We start from the raw sequence: 12,680 nt of genomic DNA on the forward strand, positions 1-12,680 counted from the left end.
CAACTGTACAGCATTTATAAAGAAATCTGATACACAGTACTAGGACAGAGCAGCATAAACATGCATCCAAGATTCATTCATTCAATAGGCAATGTGTAATGACTAGGAATTGTACCTCTGCTTCACAGACTAAAACTTTCTGAGGACTGGAAGGCTGCCAGACATTCCATACACATATGATGTATTTCCTGTCCAGTTGAATAACACTTGGCTTTTCAGGTAATCCGTGAACAGAAAGCAAGGCTTGCCTCTGAACCTGAGATACATGTAAGCAGAACACTTTTCGGCCTATTTTAAAAGAAAAAAGAAAAACTGGTTGAATAAGAGAGTGACTAATTAGTTGCCACAGCCACAACCTGAGAATTTATTGAGTAATTTGAAAGAAAATTTCAGTATTATTGGCAAAGTGTATTTGCTGCCAGAGCAGTAAAGAAGAAGGCACAGAAAGAGAAAATTATTCTATCCTGTCCCAAAACTGGCTTTAAACAAGAAAAGTGAACAGGAATGGAGAGAAAACAGAGGCAAAAAATCTGAAAAACTATCATCTTGGGTAAACTGAAAAAACAACAAATAGTCTGGTAGCACTTTATAGACTTACAAAACATGTAGATGGTATCGTGAGCTTTTATGGGCATAGCCCACTTCTTCAGATGACCAGAGTGTTGGATGTCACATTAGTGCCTCATCCTGAAGAGGAGCACTCCTAGGTATATGTACACTCAACAAATGACATCAGACCGCAGCCAAGCCCTGGCAATCTCATTAGCAAATGTGATATGACTATGGTACATACTAGAAGGGACACTAATATTTCAACCAGGGAATGGGCAGCAGAGGAGAGAGTACAAGATGTAGAAATGGGCAACAGATTAATTCTTCTGGCACATCTCTTGTTAGAAAATGCAATATGAAAGGTTTTTCCTTCACTCATACCTATGACATACTGACTCCTGACTACATTTTTGGCCTCTTCTGGCCATTTGTAGCTGGCGTCCTCTGAACTAGCATATGAGGAACTGCTCTAGACAGAATTACAGCAGGATCAGAGGAATGCAAAAGTCAGCTTTACTCCACCTTTATATCTTGAGGTGTTCTCTACAGGTCAATCAAGCACAAGAGCTGGAACTTCATGTACAGAAGAGTTCAATTTGTCCACTAAAAGGTGTGCAATAAAGTTCTCTTACCGTGCAGGAAAAGTAGATTAGTATTTAGCTGGAAGCAGCTATCACTAATAGACAGACTAGTTTGTCGAGATCTCAGATTCCACCTGGGTTGTGTTGCACCTCGATCTTCTTCAAGCAAAACAGCAATCACCTTTCAAATATAATTAATCACATTTATAGAAATAAAAAGACTATTATATTTCAACTTTGCTATCTGCAACTTTCAAAACTCTTTTGATGAGTTTAATAGCTTTTGATCAACTCTCTTGCTAACTTCACAGCTTTGAAAAATATGATTTAAGAGGGACTTACTTTACACAGGCTCTCCCTCTGCACAGGGTGAATTTCACCTGTAATGAATACTATTCAAGTATTATAAAGGACAGGCATTTTTTATATACATTAACTCGTGCAGAAACGTACCTGACAAGCAGACCGGAGAAAGTTTGTTAATCTCTGTGAATCAATCCTAGGTGTTACAGCAACATCTATAGACACATCATTGCTTCTTCTGGGACCTGTAGAAAGACATGAGATTACAAACAAAATCAAATCTCAAAAGAAGTTCTGTGATCTATGCAATATTTGAGGAAGAGAAGTGATGACAGCAGGCAACTTCTCTTCAGCAGCAATGATGCTGAATATAGAGAAGCTGCAGGAGGCCACTTCTGTTTCCATCAGAATCAGGGAAAGACAAACAAAAAAACAAACAAACTCAAGCTCCAACAACAGCAGTGAAAAAGGAGGAGATGAAGTTTAGGTATTTAAGGCCCTAAATAAACAAAAGCAAAGGGTTACTCACCTCCAGATACAAGGACACTGTCTCCTGGATGTTGTGTCCATTTTTCTAGTGTCTCTATTTCATCTGTCTGAACGTCCCTCTCAAGATTATCCTCATTACACTGAACGTATGCCTAAATATGATGATAAAATTATTCTCATTATGCCAACTCTAATCACTTTCTTGCTGCCAACAAAGAGCTGAAACTTAACATAAATAGCAATTTTTAACAACTGTTACATTCAATATTACTGTCTTCTGACTGTAAATTACTTTCCAAATACATACACATACTAAGAACATAAGAACGGCCATACTGCCTCAGACCAAAGGTCCATCTAGCCCAGTATCCTGTCTGCCGACAGTGGCCAATACCAGATGCCCCAGAGGGAGGGATCACAATAGGTAATCCTCACGTGATCCCTCTCCTGTCACCCACTTCCAGAGAAACAGAGGCTAGGGATACCATTCCTACCCATCCTGGATAATAGCCATTGATGGACCTAAACTCCATGAATCTATCTAGCTCTGTACGTATTGTGCTACATATTAAATCAAGATTAAGTGCATTTTAATTATTTATGTGTTCAAAGATTTGATTTTAAACATCTGACAACAAGATGCAGAACAAAGTATTTTAACGCCTTTGACATACTTCATTTAGGATAAATATCAGAAAGCCTGAATCTCTTGCAAATATTCTGAGGCTCCAATGGTTTTGCAGCTATCCTTTATTTTAATGAGAACTAATCATCTAAAAATGTTTATGAATATATTATTTATTGTCTTATTTCTAGTTGCCATTGTGCTATCTTTCCCACTGATCCTTCCATTGCATTCACAAATTCCTCTCAAAGGGTACGTCTACACTACAAAGTTAATTCGAACTAACGAACGTTAGTTCGAATTAACTTTGATAGGCGCTACACTAGCACTCCGCTAGTTCGAACTTAATTCGAACTACCGGAGCGCTTAGTTCGAACTAGGTAAACCTCATTGTACGAGGACTAAGCCTAGTTCGAACTTACTAGTTCGAATTAAGGGGTGTGTAGCCCCTTAATTCGAACTAGTGGGAGGCTAGCCCTCCCCAGCTTTCCCTGGTGGCCACTCTGGCCAACACCAGGGAAACTCTATTGCCTCCCTCCCGGCCCCAGACCCCTTAAAGGGGCACGGGCTGGCTACGGTGCCTGTGCCAGGTGCAAGCCTGCCAGCACCCAGCCAGCAGACCCTGCACCTGGCACGGCTCGAGCCAGCCACCCGATGCCCCCCAGCCCTCTCCCTGTTCCCGGGACCAGGCTGGCGGCTCCCGGGAGCTTGCCCAGGACCGCAAGAGGCGGGCACCCGCCTGGTCCAGTGTGGACATCGTGGAACTCGTCCATGACCTCCGGACTAGGCACAGGAAAGCGGCCGTCTAGGGCAGGAGAGCTGCCAGCCTGGCCACCCAGGAGCAGGTTTGCATGAAAATCAAGGTGGTCCACTGAGACCCCCGACCCTGAGCCCTGAGCTTACAATGGCCGTACTGGGTCAGACCAAAGGTCATCTAGCCCAGTAGCCTGTCTGCCAACAGCGGCAAACCCTAGGGACCCTGGAGGGGATGGACCGAAGACAGTGACCAAGCCATTTGTCTCATGCCATCCCTCTCCAGCCTTCCACAAACTTTGGGCAGGGACACCACTCCTACCCCCTGGCTACTAGCACTCCATGGACCCAACCTCCATGGCTTGATCTCACTTCTCTTTAAACTCTGTTCTAGTTGTAGCCTTCACAGCCTCCTGCAGCAAGGAGTTCCACAGGTTGACTCTTTGCTTTGTGAAGAACAACTTTCTGTTATTAGTTTGAAGCCTGCTACCCATTCCTTTCCTTTGGTGTCCTCTAGTCCTTCTATTTTGGGAACTAATGAAGAACTTTTCTGTATGCACCCTCTCCACCCAACTCATGCTTTTATAGACCTCTATCATATCCCCCCTCCATCTCCTCTTTTCTAAGCTGAAAAGTCCCAGTCTCTTTAACCTCTCTTCATATGGGACCTGTTCCAAACCCCTCATCATTGTAGCTGCCCTCCCCTCTCCCAGCTTCTCTCTTCCCCTCTCCCACCTCTTTTTCCCAGTCTCCCCCAATTTTGTTCAATAAAGAGAGATTCTATTTTTGAACACAATTGTCCTTTATTTTGTACATCGGGAAGGGGGGCTAGGGAGGGGTAAGTGGAAGGAGGTGAGGGAGGAATGGGGTACGAACCCCCGATGTGGAGGACTGGGCTGGCTCTGCGGGCTTCTGGGGGTGGAAGCTCTCCTGCAGCCCCCCAATTGCCCCCTCTCCCCAGATGGCAGCCTGCGGCAAGTGCAGCCGGTCTGATGGCCGAGTGTTGTGATGTGCCCAGTGTGGGTACTCCGGGCAATCCAAGCCAGGACTGCTTTGCAAGCGGGGCACCCCTGAGAACTGTCTGTCCGGGGTGAGGGTCAGGTCCCTTTAAGCACAGCCCTCGGCTAGCCTGAGACAGCAGCTCCACGCTCTAAGTCCTCATCTGATGCCCTGCCGACACTGCTTCCGGACATCCTTAACCCCGGTTCAGGGTCCACTCTGTGTGGACATCCTAGTTCGAATTAGCAAAAAAGCTAATTCGAACTAGTTTTTTAGTCTGGATGCGTTAGTTCGAATTAGCTTAGTTCGAATTAACTAATTCGAACTAAGTTAGTTCGAATTAGCGCTGTAGTGCAGACGTACCCAAAGTTAGAGAGCTGCTGACTTAGGGCCATCCCTGATATGGTAATTCAATTGTTGATGTTTACCACCCTCCTTGCTAATGTAACCAATGGAAGGAAAATAATATTCCAGGTACTTGCCTGTTTAGTGTTTGTTTTTCCAAAGTTCCTGATGTACATGTCATATTCATTCACTGGAGGCAAATCCAGTAAAGAAAAACTCACTGAGAAGTCCAGGTCAATTAGTCGGAGCAGTTCAGAACTGCGCTTCCTTTACAAGGAATTACAAAACAGAAAAATAGTTAAGATGTAAAATCTATATGAACCCATAGCATGTTAGAGGAAAATGGCTTTACTAGGGTGACTAGACATCCCATTTTTAACAGAACAGTACTGTATTTAAGCCCTCCTGCAGAGATCCAGACTTTTTCTTAAGAACAGGCAAATGTTTCTGATATTTTCTGCTTCCTCACAATACCAGTACCCATAGTCGGAGGACAGGGTTTTATCAGTGATCAGACCCTATATGGAGGTGTTTGCTGCCTTTGGAAACTGTAGGAGCAGGAAGAGACAAACTGCTTCCTGCTACAGGGGGGACAAGAGGGAGAAAGAGATGAGCTCTGCAAAGATACAGGCCAGGTCATCTCTTCTCCTGCTCCCATCCCTTCCCTCCTACACAGTGCCAAAAGGTTGCAGCTAGCCATGTCTTGGTGTGAATTCTTGCATAAATTGGGAGGGAGGCATGTGATCCTGGTGGTGCATGTATTGCCTCTGGAAGACGTGACACCAGGCATGCAGGGTGACGAGCACCAGGCAGGGTGGGTTAGATTGGTTGGTCAAACTCCCCATCCCCATGTGAGACAGGGGTGCATATGTTTGTGTTCTCTCTCTCTCTCTGACACATCTCTGTGTGTGTGAGTAAGGGTGTGTGTCACCCCTTTGTGTGAACCCTAAACACTTAAAAATAAGAAGATACATTAAAAATATCCAACTTTGTAGTATTTCTTATTAGAGAGGGCTAAGTAAACTTGATTATAATTTGAACATTTAAAGTGTACATTTTTGACTGATTACCACTGAACTTGCTTGAATATTAGTAATTTTACCAGGTGTCCCCATATTTAGCATAAGGAAATATGGTCATGTTAAGACAGGGATGGGCAATAAAATGGTGGCATTTCCCCAGGGTTAGCCCCTGGCAGGCCAGCACTGTTTTATTTACCTACGCCTCCATAGGTATGGGCAATTGCCACTCCTGTTGGCTGCAGATCACTGTTCCTTGCCAATGGGAGCTACAGAAAGCTGTGCAGACTGAGACACTGCTTCCCACAGCCAGGGTCTGCTCTAAGTTGCATGCCTACACAGGCGTACACCAAAAATTTCAGTCCTGCTCACCTCCTCAGCAGAGCAGTGCAGGTGTGCTCCAGCTGCTCCCAGGGTCAGGGCCACGAGGCAGATCCCTAAACTATGCCCAGATGGAGGGAGCTGAGCCCACCAGCCCTGTACTTGGCCCCAGTCCCCTGCACTGATTCCGCAGCCCTCCTCCTTCCTTCCCACATGAGTGCACACAGGTTCCCTAATCTGGGGTGGGTAGGAAGGAAAGGGGGTGCTGCTGTGCTGCTCCTTCTGTGACTTCCCACAGTTTGGACCCTCTCCTCTTCCCATCTGCTGGAGGGTGTCCAAGTGGCGGTGAGCAGGTGGTGCTCCAGAAGGTGATGGCAAATGATGGTCCCTGCAGCAGCCAGCTCCTAAATCCTCCCACCCTTTCCTAACATGGCAGTAGGTCCTCCTAAGCCTCCTCAGCAGTTTGCGTGGCCGAGGAACGGAGAGGCCACTATGCTGTGGTGTATGGGAACTTCCTCTATGTGTGGTGGGGATACGTGATAAGCAGGGAGGTGGGGGGGGGGCTTGGTGCTACACAACTGGGCCAGCGTACTGTACCCCACAGTACTCTGGGCAGGGCGGGAGCTCCAGTTCTCCAGGCTGCCTCAAGGCACCATTACTAACTGCAGGTTAATCTTTGGTCCTCGTGAGAGGGCAGCCACCCCCCCACATGGACGGAAGTGAGGGGCATGTGCTGACCTCTTCTGTTGACTGGTGGGGCAGGATGTTCTGCACGGGAAGGGAGCGGGTGTTTCAAATCTCAGCAGTGGAATGCTCGTGCTATTGGGCTCAATTCTCAACAACCATAACGACCACTTGGCCCAGGGGCAGGGGCACACGCTGCCAGTGGAATGGCCTGAGAAATATTTCACATGCCCCTGCTCCCCGTTCACCTTTCTCTTCTGCTCCTCTGGGGAATGGCTTACTGAACTCACCCCACCTCCCTCTCTCTACCCCGTCCTGTTTCCTATTTGTTCAGGGAAGGATTCCGTAGAAAAAATGCTTTTGTTTGCACCCACATGAAGAACCCTGCACAGATATAAAATCTGTATCTGCATCCAGAGAGGTGGGAACCCGCAGCTATCTGCAAATATGCAGGGTTCTGCATCCATATCTGCAGATACCCACAGATTTAAAGTGGATATCCGAGGATTTGCAGGCTTCTACCCATGAGTTATCCATCCAGTCACATTACCCAGCAGCTCTGGGAGGAGAGCTCATGCAGAGACTCCTCTCATACTCACCTGTCCTAAGCCACGTGTTTGTCAAAACTACCTAATGTATGATTGTTCATTAAGCAGAGTGTTCTTTGTCATCAGAACAAACACAGTTAGCAGGTGTGTTCCCAAGGATATGATGTGTGGTGCATCTGATCTGGCTATTGGTTCTTTGACTTTGAACTCTGTATAATGTCTGCACAGCTGAGTTATAGGTATCTGGGTAAGCCGCTGACATGGATCTGTTGCTTGGTGCCTTTGTAAAGGTCATGAGATTCCAACCCTTGACACTTTAATCAGCCTAGTTTAAAGCCTGAGTGGTTAATTGCTCCCAGGTGATGTGGGGCAACGTAGAGAAACTAGGTCATTTTCTAGACAAACTCATGATCCCTGAACAGAGGGCAGCTAATATGAGAGTTTTAGAGGAAGCTGATAGAAAGACTCTGAGAGGTTTTCCTTCCAGATTTGTTTCTACATGACATTTAAAGATGGTCAGCAATGAATAGTGATGGTAGTAGTAAAGGGTGCACAGGATGGGGGTGCAGGGACTGAGCAGCCCATGGATGCAGGAACAGTGAGAGCAAGGCTGTGTGGGAGTGAGACTGGGTGCCAAGCTGGGTGGTTTTCAGGGTGTGTGTGTGTTTAGGCTCCTGCACCTTATTAATTATCCCTTGTAAACTCACTCTGCTCATGGATGGAGAATCTAGAGGGAACATTGCCCACAGCTCCCATTGGCTGGAAACGGCAATCTGCAACAGAAGCTGCGACACCCATATCTGTGGAAGCACCAATAAATATAGCAGCGGCCTGCCAAGGGCTAACCCTGAGGAACCAGATCTAGCCCGCAGGCTGGTATTTGTCCACCTTTGCCCTAGGCATTACACGCTAACCTACTACAGACCTAGCAATCTATTCAACCCTCCGAGCACATGGGGTTCCATATCAATGCCCATTGATATTAAAACGTTTATCAGTGTAGATACTCATCCAAGGAATGGTAATATTAAGAATCAAGTTTATTGTGACATGAGCATAAAGATCATACATGAAATTCAAGACCTGACTGCAAATCTAGGGAAATTATCATATCATATAATATATAAAATATTACTAGGAGAATTTCAAACATTATGAAAATAATTTGTATTTTAAATGGTGAGATGACTAAACAACTACATGCAGTGAATTTTTAATGCTGCTTACTTCTGTATACTGGCCATATTTCGGTTAGTTTGCCGCTGGTTTGCTGCTTCAAAATCCATGAACATTCTACAGAGAGAGCCTCTGGCAGGAGAGTCTTGCCTTTCTGTATAATATTACAAAATTTTAGGAGCGAAATAAATAAAACATTAAAATGTCATCTAACAAAAGGTATAGCAATCAGCAAATGTGTTATAATGTGCAGCTGCTAAAGATTAACCAGGCAGGTAATGATATATTTGCAGGCAAGGGACTGGTGCAGTGAGTATCATAACTTTATAAATTATAAAGCAACTAATCTTTTTTTCTCCCTTTACTACTGATCCATCACTACTCAGATTTTTATTTCAATAATCACCTTCAGTGCAAAAAATGTTTCTTCTCTCCTAAAACTGTCCTCCCCACCCTTGTACATTAAGAGTTCAAGGATCAGTGACAAGTTTGCTTATAAGATAGCTCTGTTCATGCAAGCTGACACAAGGTGGTGTAAACTACACCTCCCATAACAGATTGGCCTCTACAGCTAAAGGGGAATCACTACAGGAGAGGAGACAATGTAGCCCTTTGGAGACATAAGCCATAAACTGAAAGGGTATGTCTCCACTACAGCATTATTTCAAAACAGTTATTTCGAAATAGCTTATTTCGAAATAATGTGTCTACACACAAAATGCATTTCGTAATAGCTTTTTGCTATTTCGAAATAGCGCGTCCACATTGAGTGGATGCTGAATCACATTTAAGGCTGGCTGGAACCAGGTCCGGCAGGGCATCAGGTCAGGAGTTACTTTGTGTGTCTGCTGCCTGACGCTATCTGAGGCCTGTGCTTAAAGGACCCCGCCCCCCGGACAGCCGGTTCTCAGCTTTCCCTGCTTGCTTGCCTACCTCGATGAGGGACAGTAAAGCATGTTGTCTCTGCGGGCTCTGGTTGCCCTCACTTGGGATACCACAGTGCTCCACAACATGGACCCGAAGCTGCCCCTGGGCACTCTTGTGCTTCTCGTGGACGCATTGCTGCGAGCCTGGCTGCACTTTCTGCAGGCTGCCATCCGGGAGGTCCATCAGGGGGCTGTCAGTATCCAGGAGGCCCTGCAGGAGAGCTTCCATCCTGAAGAGCACTAAGAGCCTCCCTGGTCTACCCCACTGGGGGCTTGTACCTCATTCCTCCCTCATGTCCTTCCACTTACCTCTCCCTAACCCCCCTTCCTGATGTCAAATAAAATACATGTATTTTCATGAACACAAATTCTCTTTATTTAACAAAACTGGGGGCGGAGGGGATGAAACTCTGGTGAGACTAGGGAAAGGAGGCGGGAGAGGGAAAGAGAGAAGGTGGGAGAGGGAGGGGGAAACCTGGGAGGAAGGAGTTGGAAGGGGGAAGCAAGGGGAAGCTCCGGGCTCAGGGTTGGGGGTCTCGCTGGACCTACTTGATTTTCATGCAAACCTGCTCCTGGGTTCACATGTGGCCTTTGGTGGCCAGGCTAGCAGCTATCCTGCCATAGATGGCCCCATTCCTCCATCTAGTGTGGAGATCATGGACGTTGGGGGCATCTCCCCCAAACCTGAATAAGGTCCATGATCTTCACCCTGGACCAGGAAGGTGCCCGCCTTCTCCAGGCCCTGGCAGGCTCCTGGGAGCTGGAAGACTGCTCCTGGGGAGCGGAGATGGGCTTGCTGGCTCATGTTTTGGGGCCACTGGGTAAGGGGCAGTGACTGCTGGCTCTGGGCTGGCAGGCTTGGAGCTGGCACGGGTACTGTGGCCAGAGTCAACCCCTTTAAGGGCTCGGGGAAGGGGGAGGGGAGGGAGAGGAAAGTTCTTGGTTGAGGCTGGAATGGTCACCAGTGCAACCTGGGGAGACTAGAGGGCCCCTATTTCAAAATAAGTGTCTACACAGCACTTATTTCAAAATACCTATTTCGAATTTGGCATTATTCCTCGTGGAACGAGGTTTACCAAATTCAAAATAAGCTCTCCGCTACTTTGAATTAATTTCGAAATAGAGATTTGGCTGTGTAGACGCTAGTAAAGTTATTTTGAAACAACGGTTGTTATTCTGAAATAGCGGTTTGGCTGTGTTGACATACCCAAAGCTGCTACCTGAAAGCCAATCTATTCAATGAACCAACTAAAGTGCTGATGCCATGAACGCATAAATTCTGGTTCCAGTGCTGCCAGAGACTCACTTTGCAGGCTCTGAAAAGTCAATTGACATCTATGTCTAATTCCCTATCAGAATCAACAATATTTAAGCTAGCTTAGAAAAAGATTGTAAAGATCTGTTAGATAATGTCTGTAAAGTGCTTTTGAAATGTAAGACGCTACAGCAGTGCTAAGCATCACTACTACACTGGCTTGTAGTTTACCATGTTAAATCAAAATGATTTGTCAGAATACACAGAGGACTCTAGGTATTATAATGGGACTTTCAGATCTGATCTATTCAAATGTACAGTGGAAATTAAAGCAGAAATTGGGAGCTTCTGCAAGGAATATAGGAAATCTGCATTGCAACATACTAACTCTTATATAAAAGGCTCTCACAAAACCTGCATCTGTACTAAAAATTTAAATCCTCATTTTCATGTTTATTGCCTTTAAATAACTAGATGAAATCTACTCAGATTACAAGTAAGAAGTTGATTTTTCTAACTGTCAAATTACTACAGATTTCAGTTCTAAAATCCAGGACTCTCTGGTCCAGCAACGTCCATGGTCTACGACTTAGATGGGGCTACTGTAAGGTGGGTGCATAATTGGCAGTATAATCATTCTCAGAGAGTAGTTATTCACAGTTCACAATCCTGCTGGAAGGCCTAACAAGTGGAGGTCTGCAGGGGTCTGTTTTGGGACCAATTCTGTTCAATATCTTCATCAACAATTTAGATATTGGCATAGAGAGTATGCTTATTAAGTTTGCAGATGATACCAAGCTGGGAAGAGTTGCAAGTGCTTTGGAGGTCAGGGTCATAGTTCAAAATGATCTGGACAAACTGGAGAAATGGTCTGAGGGTAAACAAGATGACGTTTAATAAGGACAAATGCAAAGTACTCCACTTAGGAAGGAACAATCAGTTTCACACATACAGAATGGGAAACGACTGTCTAGGAAGGAGTACTGCAGATAGGGATCTAGGGATCATAGTGGACCACAAAGCTAAATATGAGTCAACAGTGTGATGCTGTTGCAAAAAAACAAACATGATTCTGGGATTCATTAACAGGAGTGTTCTGAGCAAGACATGAAAAGTCATTCTTCTGCTCTACTCTGTGTTGAGTAGGCCTCAATTGGAGTATTGTGTCCAGTTCTGGGCACCACATTTCAAGAAAGATGTGGAGAAATTGGAGAAGGCCCAGAGAAAAGCAACAAGAATGATTAAAGGTCTAGAGAACATGACCTACGAGGGAAGACTGAAAGAACTGAGCTTGTTAGTTTGCAAAGGAGAAGACTGAGAGGGGACATGATAGCAGTTTTCAGGTATCTAAAAGGGTGTCATAAGGAGGAGGGAGAAAAATTGTTCTCCTTGGCTTCTGAGGATAGGACAAGAAGCAATGCAGCAAGGGAGGTTTAGGTTGAACATTAGGAAAAACTTCCTGTCAGGGTGGTTAAACACTGGAATAAGTTGCCTAGGGAGGTTGTGGAATCTCCATATCTGGATATATTTAAGAGCAGATAGACATCTATCAGGAATGGTCTAGAGGGTACTGAGTACTGCCATGAGGGCAGGGGACTGGACTCGATGACCTCTCAAGGTCCCTTCCAGTTCTAGTGTGCTATGATTCTATGGTGTGAGCACGGATGTTCCAGGAGCCAGCGCGCAGTTCATTTGGGCTGTGAAGGGGGAGCTGGAAGCCGGCGTGTGGCTCAGTTGGGCTGAAAAGAGGGGTCAGGCGCTGGCATGTGGCTTAATTGGGCTGTCGGGGGGGGACAGGCGCCATCGTACAGCTCGTCTGGGCTGTGAGGGAGGCGGAAGCCTGTATGCAGCTCAGCTGGGCTGCTGGAGCTGGTGTGTGGCTCAGCTGGGCTGTGGGTGCTAGAAGCCAGCCCATGACTCAGCTGGGCTGGAAAGCGGGGGGGCGGGAGCAGGAAGCATGGTGATGGGTAGCAGGGGGGGAGCCATCAGCAGGGGGCCTGAAATGACCTCCCCTGGTCTGGCAAAATCTCTCATCCGGGACCAGTCAGGTCCCAAGGGTGCTGGACCAGGGAGAGCCAATCTGTACTAATTCAACCTGGAATCT

The 12,680-nt window shown here is 46.0% G+C and overlaps 1 protein-coding gene across 5 annotated transcripts in view; it reads right to left on the reverse strand.

Annotated features, from left to right (window-relative positions):
* The window catches only part of DYNC2I1 (dynein 2 intermediate chain 1), a 100,063-nt gene that overhangs the window by 44,672 nt on the left and 42,711 nt on the right, over window positions 1–12,680 (reverse strand). For all 5 annotated transcript variants that reach the window (XR_012902113.1, XM_006111907.4, XM_075922734.1 and 2 more), the window contains 6 exons: window positions 8,447–8,549; window positions 4,785–4,914; window positions 1,966–2,077; window positions 1,587–1,681; window positions 1,185–1,314; window positions 116–288 (listed from right to left, as the gene is read on the reverse strand). Coding sequence is in view for 4 of the 5 variants with exons in the window: in XM_006111907.4 (XP_006111969.2) it covers window positions 116–288; window positions 1,185–1,314; window positions 1,587–1,681; window positions 1,966–2,077; window positions 4,785–4,914; window positions 8,447–8,549 (743 nt within the window). In the remaining variant the exon portion in view is untranslated. The remainder of the gene's footprint in view (window positions 1–115; window positions 289–1,184; window positions 1,315–1,586; window positions 1,682–1,965; window positions 2,078–4,784; window positions 4,915–8,446; window positions 8,550–12,680) is intronic.

Source organism: Pelodiscus sinensis, chromosome 2, assembly GCF_049634645.1.
Source record: "Pelodiscus sinensis isolate JC-2024 chromosome 2, ASM4963464v1, whole genome shotgun sequence".
Taxonomy (NCBI): Eukaryota; Metazoa; Chordata; order Testudines; family Trionychidae; genus Pelodiscus; species Pelodiscus sinensis.